Genomic DNA, 18835 nt, shown 5'->3' with positions numbered 1-18835 from the left:
ATTATCTTAAGTGATTTGAGGGTACATCAAAAAAGAGCTTAGATATGACAGTATTAAAATCTAAAATGAATAAAAAATTCTTAGTATGTTGGCATCAGTAGAAGTCAACAAAACAGATACTTACTGAGTCAATAAATTCAGAAATGGAAAGAGTCTGACAACAATAACTGGAGTCAGTTTGGAAAGCTAAGACAAACTGCATTCATTTATGAACACTTTCTTTTTTTTCTTTTTTAAAAACAGGGTTTTATTTCAAGATCAAAATTACAGCCACTGATTCACTTCAATACGTACCAAACACTATACATAAATGTTGTCACTGATACTGCATGAGTCAGAATCAAAAGGGAAGTGGAGAATGAGATTTCTGGGAAAAGGTGCTAATGGATACACTGCTCCATTTTTGCTCAAATCTAACAAAAAGTAACAAAAATAGATGCAGCTGACCCATTACGGATATTCTAAAATACGTATTATAATACACTTCACTAGCTTAGACAGTAAAAGTTCCATAATAACAGTCACAAAGTATGATATCTCAAACTGTTTTGTATCCTGTATAAAAAAAGAATGCCTCTAAAAAGGTAGATCAATCTTACAAACTTATCTCATCCTGCCACTGTATCTGCTAATATCACCTTTTGATGCCAAAGTCATTTCTTTTTCTCTGAGAGTTCATATCAGAGGTTCGCAACAGAACACAACTATTTTCCTCACCCAGCCAACTTTTTAAATAATGAAAGCCTTTTGTCTAAGACAAAAGAACTGCACATGTTAAAGAAAACAAATCTAATGGAAAATAATAACACAGAAGTAAATATTTCATACGGTTTCTATTTCTATTTGCAGACAGATCTAAAAAAGCCTTAGCTCAACTTTTCAAAGCACAACAAATGCATGTGAAAATGAATTTTTCCAGTGTTGAAATTCAGCATCAGAGGCAGAGCGATTATATCACTTGCAGACAAGTAATAATTAAGTCTCCCATCAAGCACACAGAAGAGCTTTTCCTTAGTAGCAAACATTCTTTAGACACAATATTCTACTTTTAGAAAATGGTCCTTCAATGAAAGCACTCACTTTTGAAGCCGTTGGTTCCACTAGTCTCTGACGGTGACGTGCTGAGCTGAAATGACTCTTCTGAGGTGCCCCTTCCTGACAGTGAACGGAGAAAGGAGTGGGACAAGGACAGAGAAAAAGGAGGGAAATGGATCGTGGGGGGGATGGAATGGACGATGTTGGAGAGGGGAGAAGGAGAGTATTTAACTGGACTGTACTTTCACTAGCTTTGTAAAAGCTTTATGAAATCAAATTTAATTAATTTTATCATACAAATATCAAAGAAAATGAATCTTCTGCTAGTAGCCTCATTAAGCTTTTACATGGCATTCACAAGCACTTAATAACACTGTGTAGTAAAAATACACATACATCAGCCTACTTCATTTTTAGATACACACCTTATAATCAAAAAAGATTCCTTTTGCTGTCCCACTTACATTACCTTGCATTTTCTACAGAAGTGTAAGAAGCCGCACACAAAACACATTCCAGATTCCTATCTCTTTTGCTGCTCTTCCTGCTTCCTCAGGCATTCCATGCATCAGGTTATTGCGGAGGCTTTGTTTCCCTCTTTCACACTCACAAATTCCCCTTTACTGAAATTATCATCTTGGTATTTTTGAGGCCATATCACAAAACCGTACCAAAGAGGAGTTCCACTAACATACCTAAGAAATACTGAACATTAAAGTATTAGGTTGAGCAGCTTTTCTAGAAATTGATTCCATTTATCCCTATTTCTTGACAGACTAAATACACACCATTGACTAAACAACTTCATAATGTTTTAATCACCTAAAACAACAGTATTTCCTCTTTCAATATTAGGCAAATTCAAGTTCATTTTCTGGATGAATTCTACTGAATGTGATACCTGAATTTTCAGCAAGAAAATTTTAACACACAGAGGACTGAAGATTAAGCAGCTACTCATTTCCAGAAAATGCAAGGCAACCATAAGATTTAACATGCCCTTTGCAGACTTTACTTTGATCAGAAATACAAACGCTAAGTGCAGAACAACATGAGAGCATTACTGGTTTTGTTGACCAAAAGTAAAGAGGTGAAAGCCAAGCAAAGTAAGACAGATTCTAATGGATCAGGATCTAGGTCTGACTGAATCATGTCTTTAAGATTAGTCTGTATTCCTGAAATTAACACTACAGAATGTAGCAGTCAAACTGCTCTGAGGCAGTCACTTGAGAAAGGGCCAAGTCAAAAAAAAATAAAAAAATAAAAAATAAAGTTTTCTGGTGAATAAATGAATCTAGAAGAAGATTCACAGGGAAGAGCCACAGTTGCTCAACCTAGCTCAACACATGCAAAACTACACTTTATTTCTCACTATCAGAACCAATACACAACTCCTGCTAGGAATCTATTAAGAGGAAAACAAACAAACAAACAAAAAACACAATCAGAACACTTTCACAAATGCAAGCTAGACTCGCTCATATTCCTGAAAAGATGCCATCTGCAGGGCTAACTGAAAATAATTTAATACTCAATATTTCTTATGATCTCAAGACTCTGCTTTCTGCATAGTAATTTCTACCCTTCCTTAAAAACAAAAAGCTAAAAGCCTCCACACTCAGTAAGACGCCATGCAGAGCCAGATCTGTAACTCAAAAAAGATCTGGTGAAAACAAAGGGTGAACAGTGCAAACTAACCCCCATTACCCAACCACTCTATTTACTGAAGATCTGCCAACAAATGCAGTAGTAATTCAGAGGACATTGGTACCCTTCCCATATACGTATTTTATAATGAATAACCTCTGCCTCAATGTTAACAGGGTCAGTGATTCAAAAGGAGAATTTTCCCAACAACCTGAAAGCATTACTTGCAATTCCATTACTGAATATTATAAGTTCAGGAGGAAAAAAGTATTCAAAATGACAAACTGTCAGGAGTGCCAAACTTCAGAGATCCTACCTTCTATCCTGATGAGGTTATTAACCCATCTAGCATGAGGTGCTGGAAATTATTCCCTGTTATAAGCAGCTTTTTCGTTCCTACCTCTCCTTTATAATATCCTTCAGGAGCAGTCCAGAACTTTGATAAAAATGTAGTTTACGCCCTGAAAAATCCTGATACAAAACAGGAATACCGTTTCACAAGCATAAAAGTAGAAATAAACTGATGTGATTGTTCCAGTGACAAAGGAATGACTATTGACTCTAACAAAACTCATATGTGAGCTGTGCCTGCAATGACACCAGAAATGTTAGAACCACAGATTATAAATCAGAATACACTAACAGTTCATTTTGTTAGTACAAAATAATCAGATGGGTAGACTGTCAGTGTTAGCATCAACAGACACATGACAAACAGGTAGTAAAACTCAAGACTATCAGATTCATTATCTCCTGCACTATAGAGTGTGGGATTTTTTTTTTAATTTCTTTTTTATTTCTTTTTTCCCAAAACATAAATACATTCTACTCACTTTTGCTACTACTCACATGGTAACAGAGGCTTCACCTCTTTGCTAGGACAAGAAATGAGCTGCGATGCAAGTCATGCCATGGGTCACCACCATGAAGACCCGCAGTAACTAGATTCTGGAGTGCCTCTGCAGCTCCCCCTTCCAGCTCATTCTGGCTGTAAAGCCAGAGTTCACAGTTCCCCCAACCAAGCCTGAACAAGCATTCTGTTCTGTAAAACAGAAATGGTCTAGACTAAACACAGCTATTACTGGTGCAGAAGGGTCACAGCTCATCCAACAGCCCATTCAACAAGCCCACAGCTGTTGTGAAATGGATTACTAATGAGAACCACAGGACCAGTGGACTCCTTATGCTGTGCTGATGCTAAAGGTCTCAACAACTAAGCTCTGGTCTCAGCAAATTCAAGTAGGGATGTATGTTTACTATTAGGACTTATTAACATACAGAGCTACCTTGAGGGTGCAACTGAGATCAGCAGCTGTTAACAGAAACCGCTGAGACTGTGCATACAAAAAATAAATAAATCACAACCGAAGTTAGCAATAATAAAGGTGAGAGCAAAGAGAATGCGATTCTTTCACTCCAGAAGAATTCAAAATCTGAACTATGCAGAGACATTAGAGTGCACGCATATGTGTTTCCCATTATATCATAACCTTATGCCCTCTAGTATTACACTCTAGCTGATAAAAAATTTCTGTATGCACACATCAGCTCCAGACAAGGATGTCTAATAAAAGACAAACCACGGAAAAACTCAGGATGAGGGTCAGGGTCTCAGAGGTAGATCTACTGTTCATTTAATAAGGTGTTGGGGGAAAAAAAAATATCTACATACTGAAATGTCTAATGCCTTCAAGGAAACTGTCCAGCTACTACCAGCAAAGAACATCCTACAGATCCATGACACCCTGTGAATGTCCTTTCCAGAGGAACAGGCCAGCTGCAATTGTACAGCTGATAAAACGCAACTGTCAGAAAATTAGCTTCCTGCAAAGGCCAGCGTAACTCAAATCACCAAGGGCAGCCAGAAAGAAGGTAGGCTCTTAAATAATTCCTGTCCAAGGGAAGGCAGTTTAGGTAGATGGCATGGAGAACACTGGTCAGGAAGCAGAATCAGAGAATTATTTCATGATCCAGGTGTGTAATCCAGTACCAAAGTCAGGTATTGAACACTTAATGGAGCTCTAAAGGCACCGAAGTCGGAAAGCAATTATGAGAATGAAACACGATTTAGGCTGCATAGGTTGGCAAGCCACTTCAACTACCTACAGGCCTTAACACTGTTACAAAAAGAAGGTTCCATGTAAGACTAGTTAGCATTAACATCAGTCATTTTTGTGGAAACAGCAATATCAAGAACTTCTGAGTTGTCAAGCACATGCTCTTATCTGAAGATATTTCTACCTCCTTATTGGAGTGGCATCTGCTCCTTCTTCACTCCATTTCTCTTAGCTGCAGGACCAAGCCAAAGAACAACAGCAAGACTATTTCGCTGTTTTTGTTATCATCATATTCAACCCCACTCTCCAATAGCACCCCCTTACACACTCCCTAACCATTATCTCAGTACTCCAAGACTTGCCCTGTGCTATGCCCTCAATACACAGCTGCACCCAGGATTAAAGTTCCAGACACCCGAGATTCCACACCCTGCAGTGTCCCTTTACTCCAGCCTAAGCATCTCTGCATTCACAGCCAGCGAAAGTTACAGCAACCATAGCCAAGGGCTGCTGTCAACTGTTCAGACCATACCCTGAAAGTTTCTGTATGTATCGTGATCTACCTCCCACCCTACAGCTTTTTCCTTCTAGATGCACTGTTACCCAACCACTTGTGCTCAGGGTGCAATGCCAGAGTCAGTATGAGGCCACAGTGCTACTCTGCAGCCAGTATAGCACCACACAGTGCTGTATGTCTGCCTCCAAAGTCTTCACCTCAAAGCACAAGTCAAGACTCACGTCCTTTCTCTACATATGCTAGAGGTACCATTAACAAGAGAAGAGATTGGGAAACACAAGCTACATTAGTTCAGCCCAGCCTGTGTTTTTCTTCCTTACCTCAAAGTAGAACTGCCAGCTCTGTTGACCATAACGGTTAGATGAGATCAAGGCAATTAACAAGCTTTATTCCTATATAAGCATAGAGCAAATATATTAAGATATAAAATCTTTATAGTTCCACTGAATCAGGCAGTAAGGCAGAGAGCTGTAAAGCAAGCAGCTTCCTCTTACAGCTCTTCCATGAATGCACAACGCCACAGCACATGCACACAGCACAGCCTTCATCTACTCTCAGAGTGACAGCTCACTCCTTTTACTGTCCTTACCCATAACTCATACCTCCCCAAAACAAAGCAGCAAAACAGTTAAAAAACAACAAGGAACAACAAAACAACAAAAAACCTGCTTCAGGATGAAACACAGTTCATCAGTACATCCAGCTGCTTCCTAGAAACAGGACATGCTGTGTGATATATAGAGCAAGATTTACACTCAGTAGCTCAATACTTGCAAGTAATATGCAAGCCAACCAAACGAAGCATTGTCACCTTCAATAAGACCAAGTACACCAGTTGCAAGATCAGATGCTCAGGTACCAGTAGAAATCCAGTGATGTAAAGTCGTCCTGATACTTTTTGTATCATATACATAGTATTTTCAATCAAGCACATGACTGTGAATTAGAAGTTTGTTTCACGCATGTATGAACTTTCACTACATAACTAACACTTTAATTTCTACCGAGTTAACTAGCAGCTTCATTAAATCAGCAAGACACACACGTGTTCTGCTAACACGTGCTTAATTAAACACTGAAGAGGGTAATTCTATCCCATAAAGAAAAAAAAAAAAGTAGACTATTATTAAACACATATTGGTTTAATTTTGGTGTTTTTTTCCCTCTTCCTTAATTTACATTATAGAAAGCTTTAAAAAGCTGCAGCAAAAGATACTATCAAAGACGGTAAGCTTAGCAAATTGGTGAATCCATCTCCAGAACAACACAAAGTCAACTTAGAATCACAGAAAAGACCTAAAAGATCATCCAGTCCAACCATTCACCTATTACCAATAGCTCCCACTAAACCACGTCCCTCAACACAACATCCAGTTGTTCCTTGAACTTCTCTTGTCGCGAGCAGGAAACATTCTAAACTCTGAAAAGTTTTACACTGCACACAAATGTAAACCTAAGAAAAAAGAAGAACATTCAATTCCAAATCTCTGCCTCCACCGTTTCTTCAGAAGCACCTGTAAGAGCAACACTGCTACATTTCAGTCCTAGACTACTAAACTGAAAATTGCATCTGAGGGGTAATTGCAGTATTGTTTCTACAGCAACTGCAGAGCTAATTCAGCTAAAAGCAAAGCTGTATTGCACCAAGTGGTAAGCTAACTGCCAGCTGGAGAACAACACTGGACGCATGTGCAGGGGCACAGGACCCCTGCAGGAAGACACATCAGGCAAGGAAGAAAGGTAAGTCAGCGACACGCCACTTGGGCACAGTCCGCTGAGCGGTGCAGCAGACCCCCAGCCTTAGCCCCATGTGCAGGACCCCAAGCTTGCTACTGGCAACAGCTGTCAACCAAGCGCCTAAGAACAGGTATTTCTGTGTACCAGAGATTTCACTTCCAACTTCAAACAAAATTATAACAATGCAAGTAAGACACACATTGATATTCCTGGCTGCTTCAGTGTACTCTGTAGACTAAAAACTTTTAACAGAAATCAAAAAAGATGTGGAATCTTAACATTATTTCAAAAAATACGCAAGGCTGCATATTCCACAGTGACATAACACTTTCTACATTTTCCTTTTAAAAAAACTGAGTTTAAGAGAAAGCCATTCCATTTGGTATGATATGAACAACACTGGTCATCATATTACCAGCGAATACCACGACCTTCCTCATTCTCCCTCTCTTATTAGTTATTAATGCTGAATATAATTGACTAGAAAAGTTTTGAAATGGAATTCTGACAATTTATCAGTTTAGCAAAATAAAAAGTGGTTGTGGGTGTCCAGTCCTTGGAGGTGCTTGAAGGCCAGGCTGGATGTGCCCTGGGCAGCCTGAGCTGGTGGGGAGCAGCCAGGGCTTGGAACTGGATGAGCTTTAAAGGTCCCTTCCAACCTAAACAATTCTATAATTCTGTGACCTTATTATTTTGAGACAGTTTCAATGACTCAATATATAAAGACGGAAAATATCAAATTACAACACTGTGTATTTTGGAACGTGCCAAAGATCCATTTTCATTCTGTCATCATTCCTTGTTTTTGTAGAGTTCTATTAACAGAACCGTGAGTACAGAGAAAACACAAGAACAAAGGGATGAAGGAAATACAAAAACTAGAATGCAAAAACCTTGGTTTAGAGTATATGTTTTTTTTCCTTAATCCTTAATCAAAAGACACAATCCAGTCTCTAATGATTTTAAAATGTAGCAAAGGAGGAAGCAAAACTGCAGGACTCACACATAACTGAGTCACTCCATGTTACCAAAAATTTAAGTATCACTGCAAGACTAATTCACTATATAGTATTATCTGCTTACAGTTCTGTTAGTTATATGACAATTCGCTAAGTCAATATACTGCAAAAGCAATAACATTTCTTCATACACACAGCTTCCTTATATTGGTTACCTATTGATCTCTGAAAGCTGCCAAGACTACTTCTGTCAGACAAGCATTTGATAAAAAAAAGATTTCTAATTAGATACAGTCTGTTCAGGCATTACAGCCATTTCATACCTACCATCTTTCTCCCTGCCATTTCACATTCTTGAACTGCATTTGAAGATACAGCCTTGACATCTTTGCATTGTGCTATAGCTGATAGCAAGCAAAATGGCCTGTTCTAAGGTTATGCAATGCAATCACAGTAACAAGAGACAATCAGGAAATTCAAGGTCATTAGGCCTTGCGGTCTTGGACAGAACACTTAATTCCCTATGCCTCAAACTACCGCAGAAATAATGAAATGCTGTCCATGTCTCAATGACAACAAGACACCGGGAAGGAGTTAAAGATGCAGGCATTCAAAAAGTTAAGTAGCTTTGAGCTGTCAGTGTTATGGCTGCAGACTGTTTTCCGAGTACTTTTCCCCACAGTTTAAAACAATCAAGTCCTATGTATGAAGAAAGAGGTAGCTGGAATATGGAAGGAGAAGGAGAAAGGCAAGCAGCATGCAATTCTAGAGCTTGCTGTTAAATAATAATAATAATAATAAAAACATTTGTAGAACTATGAGTAAGAAAGAAACAACAGTAATTTAAAGGAAAAAAAAGATAGCAAGTATTCTGCTTGAATGAAGTGACATTGAAATTCTGAAATTGTGATCTTCAGACAGAAGGCCATGCAGTGTGCCAAGCATGGACGTAGGGTCAAGTTACAAATTCTATCATAGTTCTTCCCTTCTAGATTTTTACTCCAATGAGTGTGAAATGATTTTATCATTACTATTATTCTTTAGCTAATAAGAGGTCCATTTCCTACTGATCTCCACAACCTTCAATTTAGATCTTCGGTGTAATGCTTAGGCTCTGTGCCAAACTCCACAGGCTTATGAAAACCATTTCTTTGAGAGAGCCATCTCAGAACACAACCAATCCATAACAAATACAAATATTCTATCAAGTTATAGAACTTAAGGAAGCAGAAGCAATGCGTCAACAGTCAAGAGAAACAAATCTTGCACTGTATTTCAAAGCTGTAACTTCCATTTTAAACAATAAAACAAAAATCAAACTGAAGGGGAAAAAAAAAAAAAAGAAAAACAAACTCCCAACCTTTGAAAGCTATCTCCCGAAGGAGAACTCTGAGACCAGGACTGTATACTATACCAATTAATCTGTCCAGCGATAGAAACTTACATGCAAGCAGTGCAAAAAATTCATACGAGTTAACTTGCTGTATGCCATCCTTACAGGACGGCCATAGAGGTTAGATTTTGTGTAGCAAAAGCATGTAGCTAAAAGGTCTGCTCTAATTGCCCGGCAGTCTAACCCATCAGTCAGCCAAATACCCTCCCATTAGCACTGCTTGTTATGGCACTGCCTTCATCTCCTGGACCACATCCTGTTGAACACAGACATTATAGCATTTGTTTGAACAAAGAACATTCAGGCATTTTGAAGGAAGGAAAAGAATGAATATCTGACAGGATTTTCATTGATTGCAGCATTTTCTCATCCATGCTAGAGAAAACACACACGAAAAAAACTGCTGCTTTAAATACTACATTTTTTGTAGAACAGCCCCTTGGCAGAAACATATCAATTTAGACGCGCATGAATTTTCTGCCTGAACCTTGTTAGAGCCTGAAGACATGTGCACACACTTCACATACCTATAAGCCAAACCAGTTTCACTGGGTTTGGCACAAGAAGAGCTTAGTATTGATCTGTCAGAGAGACTCCACATCAGAGAGAAACTACACTAAAATAATTGAGGATGTCTTTAGGGGGAAAAGAAATCAAAAAAATACACTACTGTGGTTTGCAGCAGGGCTAAAAATCTACCTGAGATGCTCTGCTCTTAGAGCTGAAACACTGCAAAAGGCATAAAGTGCTACAGAAACCATTAAAAAAGAAAGACAAAGAGCAGAGCAATGTTAGCATTACTGAAAGAGCAAAGTGCAAGCAATTTCAGCAAGCCAAAATACAAAGACTCGTGAACTACTGTTTACATGGGTTGATAGTAATAGGACAAGGGGGAATGGTTTTAAACTAAGAGACAGGGGAGGTTTAGGTTAGAGGAGGAGGATTTTTTTTTTTCACTCAGAGGGTGGTGACGCACTGGAACAGGTTGCCCAAGGAGGTTGTGGATGTCCCACCCCTGGAGCCATTCAAGACCAGGCTGGATGTGGCTCTGGGCAGCCTGGTCCGGTGGTTAGCAACCCTGCACATAGCGGGAGGGTTGAAACTAGATGATCATTGTGGTCCTTTTCAATCCAGGCCATTCTATGATCCTGTGAAAAAACATCTATGATGGAAGATGACGAGCGCAGGGTCCTAAGAGCATAGACAGGCAAATCAGACAACTGATATTTGGGAAATTAAGTTTAGAAATGCAATGCAATGTCAGCATGCAATCAGGAATGTACACCAGGCACATTACCAAGGTTGCTACCTTCAGGAAATAAGAACCCCACCTAGCAATAACAGCTTTACCTCCAATCTACTACAGCCATCCCACAAAGCTTTTGGCCAATTTGCCCTGAAAACTGCAGTTTACAGAGAAGTATGACTACTCAGAGCAGAAGTGATGAAATAAGAAAATGCTAATCAGCTTCATGCCCAAGCATCAAAACCTGCTATTTTTTATTTTCAACTAGCCAGAGATAAACCCCAAAACCGCAAGACACCCAACAGTACTTCGATGAAAGTAGACTAGTGATCATCTCGCATGTTTAAACACAAAGACATACTACTGCGTCTTGAAGAGCCAAGAAAGAAAATAGCACATGAACCAATAAAGAATCAGTGCACCATAAAATACACCTTTTATCCTGGGCATAAATATTTTGCTACTCCTAACTGTTGCTCTTTTTTTGCATTGCTTCTTCCCTTCTTGGACTTATCTACATTTACTAAAATCTCAAGAAGAAATTGAAGTAATTTAAAACCAGGAAACTATTTTCACAAGAGGCACTGGATACCTAAAAATCGATTTTCTACTCATAACCCAAATGGTCCAGCTGTGCCTGTGAGCACTGTATTTAGAAAACATAAGAGAATAGGGATTATTTTCAGGTTCTTACTGCCAGATTCCCTAAAGTAAAGGTAGAAGTTGTGTACAGTTAGTTTATTTTAAAGCAGCTCAAGTGATATCTTCCTTGTTTTAGCATGATTAAAATCAAAAGCATAAAGAAGATTTTTAAAAGCTATTATATCAGAAAATTTTCAAAACGGAAGTTAACACAATCATACTATACAACCTGTTTTACCACGTCTCCCTTTTCAAAAAGAGAAAGAAGTTACAAGGAGGGACAGTAGGAAAACCCTCACTAGTTGAGAAGTATCTTCACATACGATTCTGTACTGATACATTTCTGACACAGCATCCTTTACCTGAAGGTAATGCATAATATAACTGGTTTGTAGAAAATAGTTGCCTGGTTCACCAGAAAATAAAATCTGGGATGACATAGGGTAGGAGGAGCTACTAGCTATCAGTTGTGCCATGAGCTCTATCATTCAACTAAGGCAACTACCTACTGCCTCCTATGAGATATTATTGACTTGGAATATTTCAATGTCTTCTGAAACTTTAATTTCTTCCTTCATGGCAAGTGCACAAAAACTAAGTTTTGGTATACTGCTGCTGAAGTAGATCTCTTTCTGACAGGAGAGCTTAAGAATGCTTTCAGAATCTTCAGTGCACCTGAACCCTTGCTTTGCAACAACATCTTGAAATGCGCTGGAGGAGGACATCCTGGTGCCATCTACATTATCTAGTATCCATTTGAAATAAAGCCAAATATACATACAAAACTGGGGTTTTCAGAGTGAACTACTTACTCCAAATGCAATGTACTCTGTAGACACTCAGAGTTTAGTGCCTAACACCTATGCAGAGCCTGCTTGTTCTCAAAGGAATGGACACTGAGTGCGGTTATCTCTTCTAGCGCAAACCCAAGCTACTGCATGCCACCTTCTCAAATGTGGAGTTCCACATCTGAGAAATGAAATCTAGGAGGGCCTTAAGGAAAAGGTGAGTGAGATGCAACAGAAACACGGGAGCAGAGGCTGAGAACAAGCAACTAAACAAGATTAGAGAGGACCTGAGTTGCTGATGGGAAAAAACATTTTCTAATTTACCTGTCCTGCAAAAGGCAGAGTTGAGATTGTAGAGGTCAATGCTACTTCAATGGAGATAAGGCAAAGCCAAGACAAGAAAATTTAAAGAAACTACTGAACTGTAATTTTGCTTTGTTATTATCACAATCATTTGTGCATTTTTATGTAATTCTGACATTCAAATGGGCAACGAGCACTGTTATAAGCAAAAATGTTTATTGCTTTAATCACTTAGGAAGAAAAATTAATAGCATGTCAAAGTCTGCGGGCAATTGTGATAAAACCCCTACTCAAGAAACAGAGAACTTAAGACTTGAAGTGGGTGGATACAAACCTGAGAAATCAACCTGTCAAGCGTGACACATGAAGCAGCACTGGAGGGAAAAGGAAACACGACAAACTCAAATGAAGCACCTTGCAAAGAAGTTCAAAAAGACAACATGGAGAATTACGGGTTTTACCAGCTGTGACATAGTGAGTAAAGAAAAACTGTTTGTTAACAAAACTATCTGTCAAGCTAAGAACTACCCACGGGATTGATGGGGGAAAATCTTAATTAGAAGTTCATTTTCTTCATGTAGATCTTATTCCAATTATTATTAAATAGGTAAGAAAAAAAAAAACCACTACGATTCTGGGGTAAGCCAAGTGACTCCAGCAAGAGCAAATCAGCACATAGAGAACTCTGACAAACCCGTTTTCTATATGACCTGTAGAACACAACCAAGTTCAGTTCAAAACATGATGCGTTCCACCTCTCAGCTCACTGTGGTATCTGACACGAAGGAACATGAAGTCTACACTTTGCATTCCAAACCTAATACAAACCAGTCAGTCAGCTTGGTGTCATACTGTAGACATTATCAAGAAACGTTACTGCAATAAACAAAAGGCATTGGACAGAAGTGAGATACGGGCTGCAGACACCAAATGTGGCTTCCTGCCAAATATTTTAGCTCTGAATGCAGCAAGCAGGGCTGCTTATTTATTTACTTACTTAAGCCCCTAAAATAAAATGAGCACAACGTCAAGAGAAGCAAAGACAGAATAGTTAACCCTTTCAGAAAAGCTTTCACTGCTCAAACAGCAAAACTTCTGACACACAAGGTCTTTTCGAGGGACCTGATGTCACAATGTAAACATCTAACAATGCGTGAATGCCCGGAGAACAGAGGGGAATTAGCTGATCAAGTGATTGTACACTTTGTTAGGTCCACAGACGTGACAGATAACAAGAAAAGGAAGAGCATTCTTTAGATCAGTGTTTCCTCTCAACGGCTTTTGCTAGCTAAACACAGCTATCACCATCTATCACTATTTAAGTATGCAAAAAGCCTTTCAATCCTGTACACATAATGAGAACAGAGTCGAGACAACCCGCTTTCTACCACTGACCCTACCGTAACTTAAAAATAAAGACGGTTTTGTCAGGAAATACATATATATTCATATCGTATTCCTTGGTAAATGTTTCATTTTTTATTTTACTTTATCCAGCCAATCACTGAATAGTTTGTCTATACCTCATAAATCAAGAACAAAAGAGTCACAATTTAAGTTGTTCTGAGCACTACCTCACAGATTCAGCCCTTCAAGCAACAGTGACAAGACTAGACCCATCTACCAAGCAACAGTGTGTTACACAAGACTGGACCCAACTACCAAGGACGTATGCAGAGAACAGTCACAAAGCTATTCCTGCACAATGCCAGAAGAGACCCTCGATTCATTGGAATCTACTAGAAAATGCAAATTGTAAAGCCTGGTCACTTTCTGGTTTTGATCATTCATTGCTTTTGCATCAGGTTCCACATCCCCCCACAGATTCATTTTTCCCCCTTCCTCACATTCAATAAGAGGCAGAGACACCTATGAAGTCAAACTCGCAAGCTTCTCATCTAGTGCAACAGAGAACTGTTACACAGCATTCAAACCAGTGAAAAACACATAGAGCCTTTCCAGAGCCTAATGTAAGCTTTATTTTTCCAATCTTAAGTCTGCAACAGAAGCCACAGTCCAACTAATGTTCTCCAGTTATCACCAGAATTCTTCCCAGCACACTACATGAACAACATTCAAGAGATGGTCACAGCCTCACTGATAAATCCCTTATTCCTCCATGGGACATAGCTTCCCAGCTGCACTTTCTATTTCATGTATCGATTCTTTCAGAATTATTTTCATGCAGATTCCTACTCCCAAAAAGACACATCATCTAAGGAGCCATAGATAAGGTAATTCCTTTCCCTTCTGTTTAATTTCTTGGAACACATTTTTAAGAAAGCCAATAAGTAAGGACCTGGGAAAAAAATAATTCCAGCATTTTCTGTTTTGCAAAGGACTAGATATTTTGAGTAGAGTACTTCTAAGAGTGCTTATAATAGCCAAATATTTCCCTGTATCAGAGGTGAAGTAGAGAAATCACCAAAGCCACAGTCACGCTTCCCCTCGCAATCTTTGCTAGCAAGACATGGAATTTGCACAGAGTCACCAGTTAACAAAGAAATGCAACCCTGTGTTTGCACTGCACTTTCATTCACACTGTCTGCTTCCATTTCTACAGCAATGGCTCTGAATTAAGGACGAAATTCTTTTCAACCCATTCTCAAAAAATTTGTGTGTGAAGTACAATAGTATTTCAATTGGATTTTTTCCGTGTCATACGTAATATTAACTAGGCAAACTTAATGTAATTCAGTCACCCCAAATTACAGAAGCCTTACATACCTGTGAAAATTTTCCAGTGTTTATGAAGAAAATACATACTTGTGAACAAGAAAGCAAATCAATGCAGTCTTGTCTTTGACATTTGGGAATTTCCACATGTAGCTGATTTATTTGCTGTTGGTCAATTTCTCTAAAAGTCTGACAAAAAAACCTCATGTAATTACCCAAGGATTTACAAGATGCTGCTTACTAACCACTTCAGAGGCAGAAATGAAATTAGCAAAAAGGAAAGGGAAGGCCTGAAGCATCCAGCACATCTGTTCACAAAAGAAAAATCTTCCTCAGCTCTAGAAACAGGACTAAAGCCATTTGCATCTGGCAGCAGAATTCCTCCCACATTCCCATATCCCTCTAAGTGCCTGCAGGAACAGCATATTACCTGCACACACCATCACTGGATTTTGGAGCTTTCGTTTAAGGCATTATAAAACATACCACCTCAGACCAATGCCTACCAGACAAAGACATGGAAGAAAGATGAAATGTAATGCCCTGGCAGGATATAGTCAAGACCTGTGAAGAAGGATGAGTAAGTAATTAGCTGCTTTCATTTTTATTATTTAGTTGGATAAAAAATCCTATTTCAATCCATGCTAAGTTATACTTAGAATTTCAGAAGCTATTTTCTCCTCTTCCTTCAAATAAAACCTGTTCTTTGTAATTAAAGATAAAGAGGATGTTTCATAAAAACTTGCTTTCTGAAAACAAGTAAATGCAACAGAGCTCTGTATTGAGGGGATTTAATTTTTCTCTGAATAAAACCAAAACAAGTAATGACTTGAAGAAAGAACTTGTAGCAGAATGGACTAGGAGTACCTACTCAGGTTGCAATAAGTGAAGGGCTTGGTTTCTCTTCAAAGCCTAAGCACTGGAGAAACCTTCACAGATCAACCCAAAACAAGATTTACCCAAGTCTGCATATTTACTTACAGCTTATATTTTGAGATTCAGTTCAAGCTGCTTCCTGGCTTTTTTTAAACACAGCATGATGGTACATGGCATCAAACACAACTACATCAGTTTCCCATCTAAAAGGAAATGGTTTGTGTGTCCTGTAAACCAGGCTTTGAAGAAAACTGCGTGCAAATAGAAAAAAAGGGCAATTGCAGAAATCTGACTTTTAAGTATGTACTGTTCTATGCTGTATTGCTAGTTTATCAAAAGCCCCACACGTCGGAGCACTGTGTGCTTCAACAAAGGAAGCACACTGCTTTTAAGCAGGTTTATCTTCTTACAGCATTTCTATTTCTATCCCAAAGAAGTTACAAAGTCCTATGAAGTAAAGTTAGTCAACCTGTCATTGGCTATAGCTTCTTCAGAATAGTCTTAACCCAGAAGGCTTCTTATTTAAATAAAAAAATAAATCCTACTCTGAGCATTCTCCGCAGCCTTTAAGGGAAAGGCTCAGTAACATATGAAAAAGAAGAGCAGACAAAAGATACATAGGTTAATCCTACAGAACAATATTATGGTAGAAGATTTATTTAACAACAACAGCAAGGAAAAAAAAGGAAAAGGCAGAAAGAAAGAAAAAAAAAAGCCAGTAAGAATCCACGCTACTACTACTACAAAGTAACCAATTCATTACTTTGGACTGAGAAGGTCAAATGTCAATCAAAGAGCCAACTCAGGGACTTCATCTAATCAGTATTTACTAAGGAGAATTAAACAGGGACTGCATTCTGTATCAGGTCATATGATCTGCTCTCCAGCTTGCAAATTCATCATACCAGTCTCCAGGCTAACCACGCGAACAGATGGAAGGTGAAAAAAGCAGAGGAACAGAGGACAGGGAGTGAGAGGACAATGGGAAAACCGCTTTACTTGAAGGACTAACAAATGAAATTTCAGTGCAAATTGGATCTCAGCCTCTCCATCTTCTCCTAGATGACTGTATTTCATCCCGTACACTTCTGAGCACTGGCTGTTTTTTCCCATCCCGGAATCAGACTCTAATGACAGACATGAGGTACCAATCTTTTAAAATTACTGCATTCATTGTGTGTGTGAATGGGATCTTTCTGGTACTGCAGTTATTCATGATACGGCTTTCGATACTATGAAATGATCACCAGAGCACCTGTAGGAACAAGCAGTCGTTCTATAAAATATTCTTGGTATCCAATCAGGATTACTTATCTAAATTGCAGGAGACAGAAACAAAGAGAACTCCCTCAAAAGGAGTAGCTTGCAGAACTCAGCAATAGGTTCCACATCAAGTTTTTACATTATCCCCTAATCAGAACAGACTGCCATTCGATTCTTGTCAAAGGGCAGAAATCCGGTTTACACGACTCAATGGATTAAAGAAGGTTTAGGAAAAGGAAATCCGGTCTCGCTGTAAAGATCTACCTCTTGAAACTTTTAAATCCCCCTTTAAAAGCTGGCACTGGCACTCCCAACCTGCAGCCGAGATTGTCCATTCTGCCGTACAATCAACTAACAGAATGGATTTAGGACTTAAGGGATTAACATCGCGGAGTGCTTTTACCACAGGAGTTCCCCTACGAAGGAATGCTCTCGCACACGAGTCCGGGAGCGGACAGCGGGTCCCTAACGCCGTGTTCCCACGGCGCTGCCCGTGCTGCCGCAGGACGCGGCCCAAAGGCTGCAGCCCTCCGCCCGCCCGACAGGAAGCGCCCCGTGACGGGCACCAAGTTGGAACTGCGGAGCGGGCGGGTGCGGGAGCCCCGCAACTTCGCAACTTCAGCACGTTTTACGCCTTACGCGCCGTTCTACGCTGCCTATAAGAATATCGCTCCCAGCCACAGGGAGCCTTTCCTTTCCTGCCTGCTCCCACTGAAACCCTGCGGATGTGAAGGAAAACAAAAGAGAGGAAGCACATTCATCGCCGAGCGCGACCGGAGCGGAGGAGCTCCCCGAACAATGGGCTAGAGCGAGCGGTGCGGGGGGCGACCCTCCTCCTGCTGCTGCTGCTGCTGGTGCTCGGCCCGCAGCGCCCCGTGTGCCCGCCGTGCTCAGCCCGACGCCGAGCTGCCTGCGGGGACATCTCCCCGACTTTCGGACCGCTCTCCCGGGGCGGTGACCAGCCGAGCGAGCCGGGAACCCGACGGCGGACAAAACTTTCTCCCCCTCACGGCCACGCTTTCCCCCACACCTCCGCCACGTTCGTGCGGCGGCAGCAGGGGCGGAGCGGCCGCCTTCTCCCCGGCACCGCGCCGCAGCGAGCCCAACTCCGCCGCGCCTCCCGCCCACAGGTGTCCGCGGCCCGCGGCACGCCCCCGAGCCTACAGGCAGGTGAGGGCGGCTCCCGAGCGGCCCTACGTGCAGCCCCACCTATAGCCCTACGAGCAGCCCTACCTGCAGCCCCCTCCTGCGCAGGATGCCCGGCGCGTCCATGTTGCCGCCCCGCCGGCCGGCCCCGCCGGACTGCCCCGGCACCGCGCGCCGCTCCGCATCCCTGCAGCTGCCGAGCGCTGACATCACGGCGCCGCCCATTGGCGGCCAGCGGTCACATGGCCCGGCGAGTTGTGCACCTCGGCAACTTAGAGCGGCGCCGGCGGGGCAGCCCGAGCAGCCCGAGCATCACACGGACCGAGGGGCGCCGCTCCACAGCTCCGCCACACCACGGCTGATACAGCGAGGACCACGGCACTCCTGCTCACGTCTGGAAAATGGCACCGACCCCACCTCAGCTTCTCTGTATGTAACAGAACCCGCTAACTTCATCGAAAGAGGGATTGCTTTTCCCACAGTCGCATCCCAATCGTGTGGCTTAAGGGATTTCTCGACTTTCAAAAGTCTGATCCTTCAAAGGACTCCA

At 40.8% G+C, this 18835-nt stretch overlaps 1 protein-coding gene across 10 annotated transcripts in view; it reads right to left on the bottom strand.

Annotated features, from left to right (window-relative positions):
- Window positions 1-18835, bottom strand: part of MAST4 (microtubule associated serine/threonine kinase family member 4) — a 254220-nt gene that overhangs the window by 151591 nt on the left and 83794 nt on the right. For 4 of the 10 annotated variants that reach the window (XM_015848582.3, XM_015848583.3, XM_085528875.1 and 1 more), the window contains one exon: window positions 1081-1155. The exons of 2 other annotated variants lie outside the window; for them this stretch is intronic. In XM_015848582.3, coding sequence (XP_015704068.2) covers window positions 1081-1155 — 75 coding nt within the window. Of the gene's footprint in view, window positions 1-1080; window positions 1156-18372; window positions 18526-18835 lie in introns of those variants that run through there. 4 more of the 10 variants (XM_015848587.3, XM_085528872.1, XM_015848590.3 and 1 more) reach the window with 3 other exon arrangements.

Source organism: Coturnix japonica, chromosome Z (genome assembly GCF_054131305.1).
Source record: "Coturnix japonica strain WE chromosome Z, WE-NBRP24, whole genome shotgun sequence".
NCBI lineage: Eukaryota > Metazoa > Chordata > Aves > Galliformes > Phasianidae > Coturnix > Coturnix japonica.
This window is presented reverse-complemented; position numbering and strand designations above follow the sequence as displayed.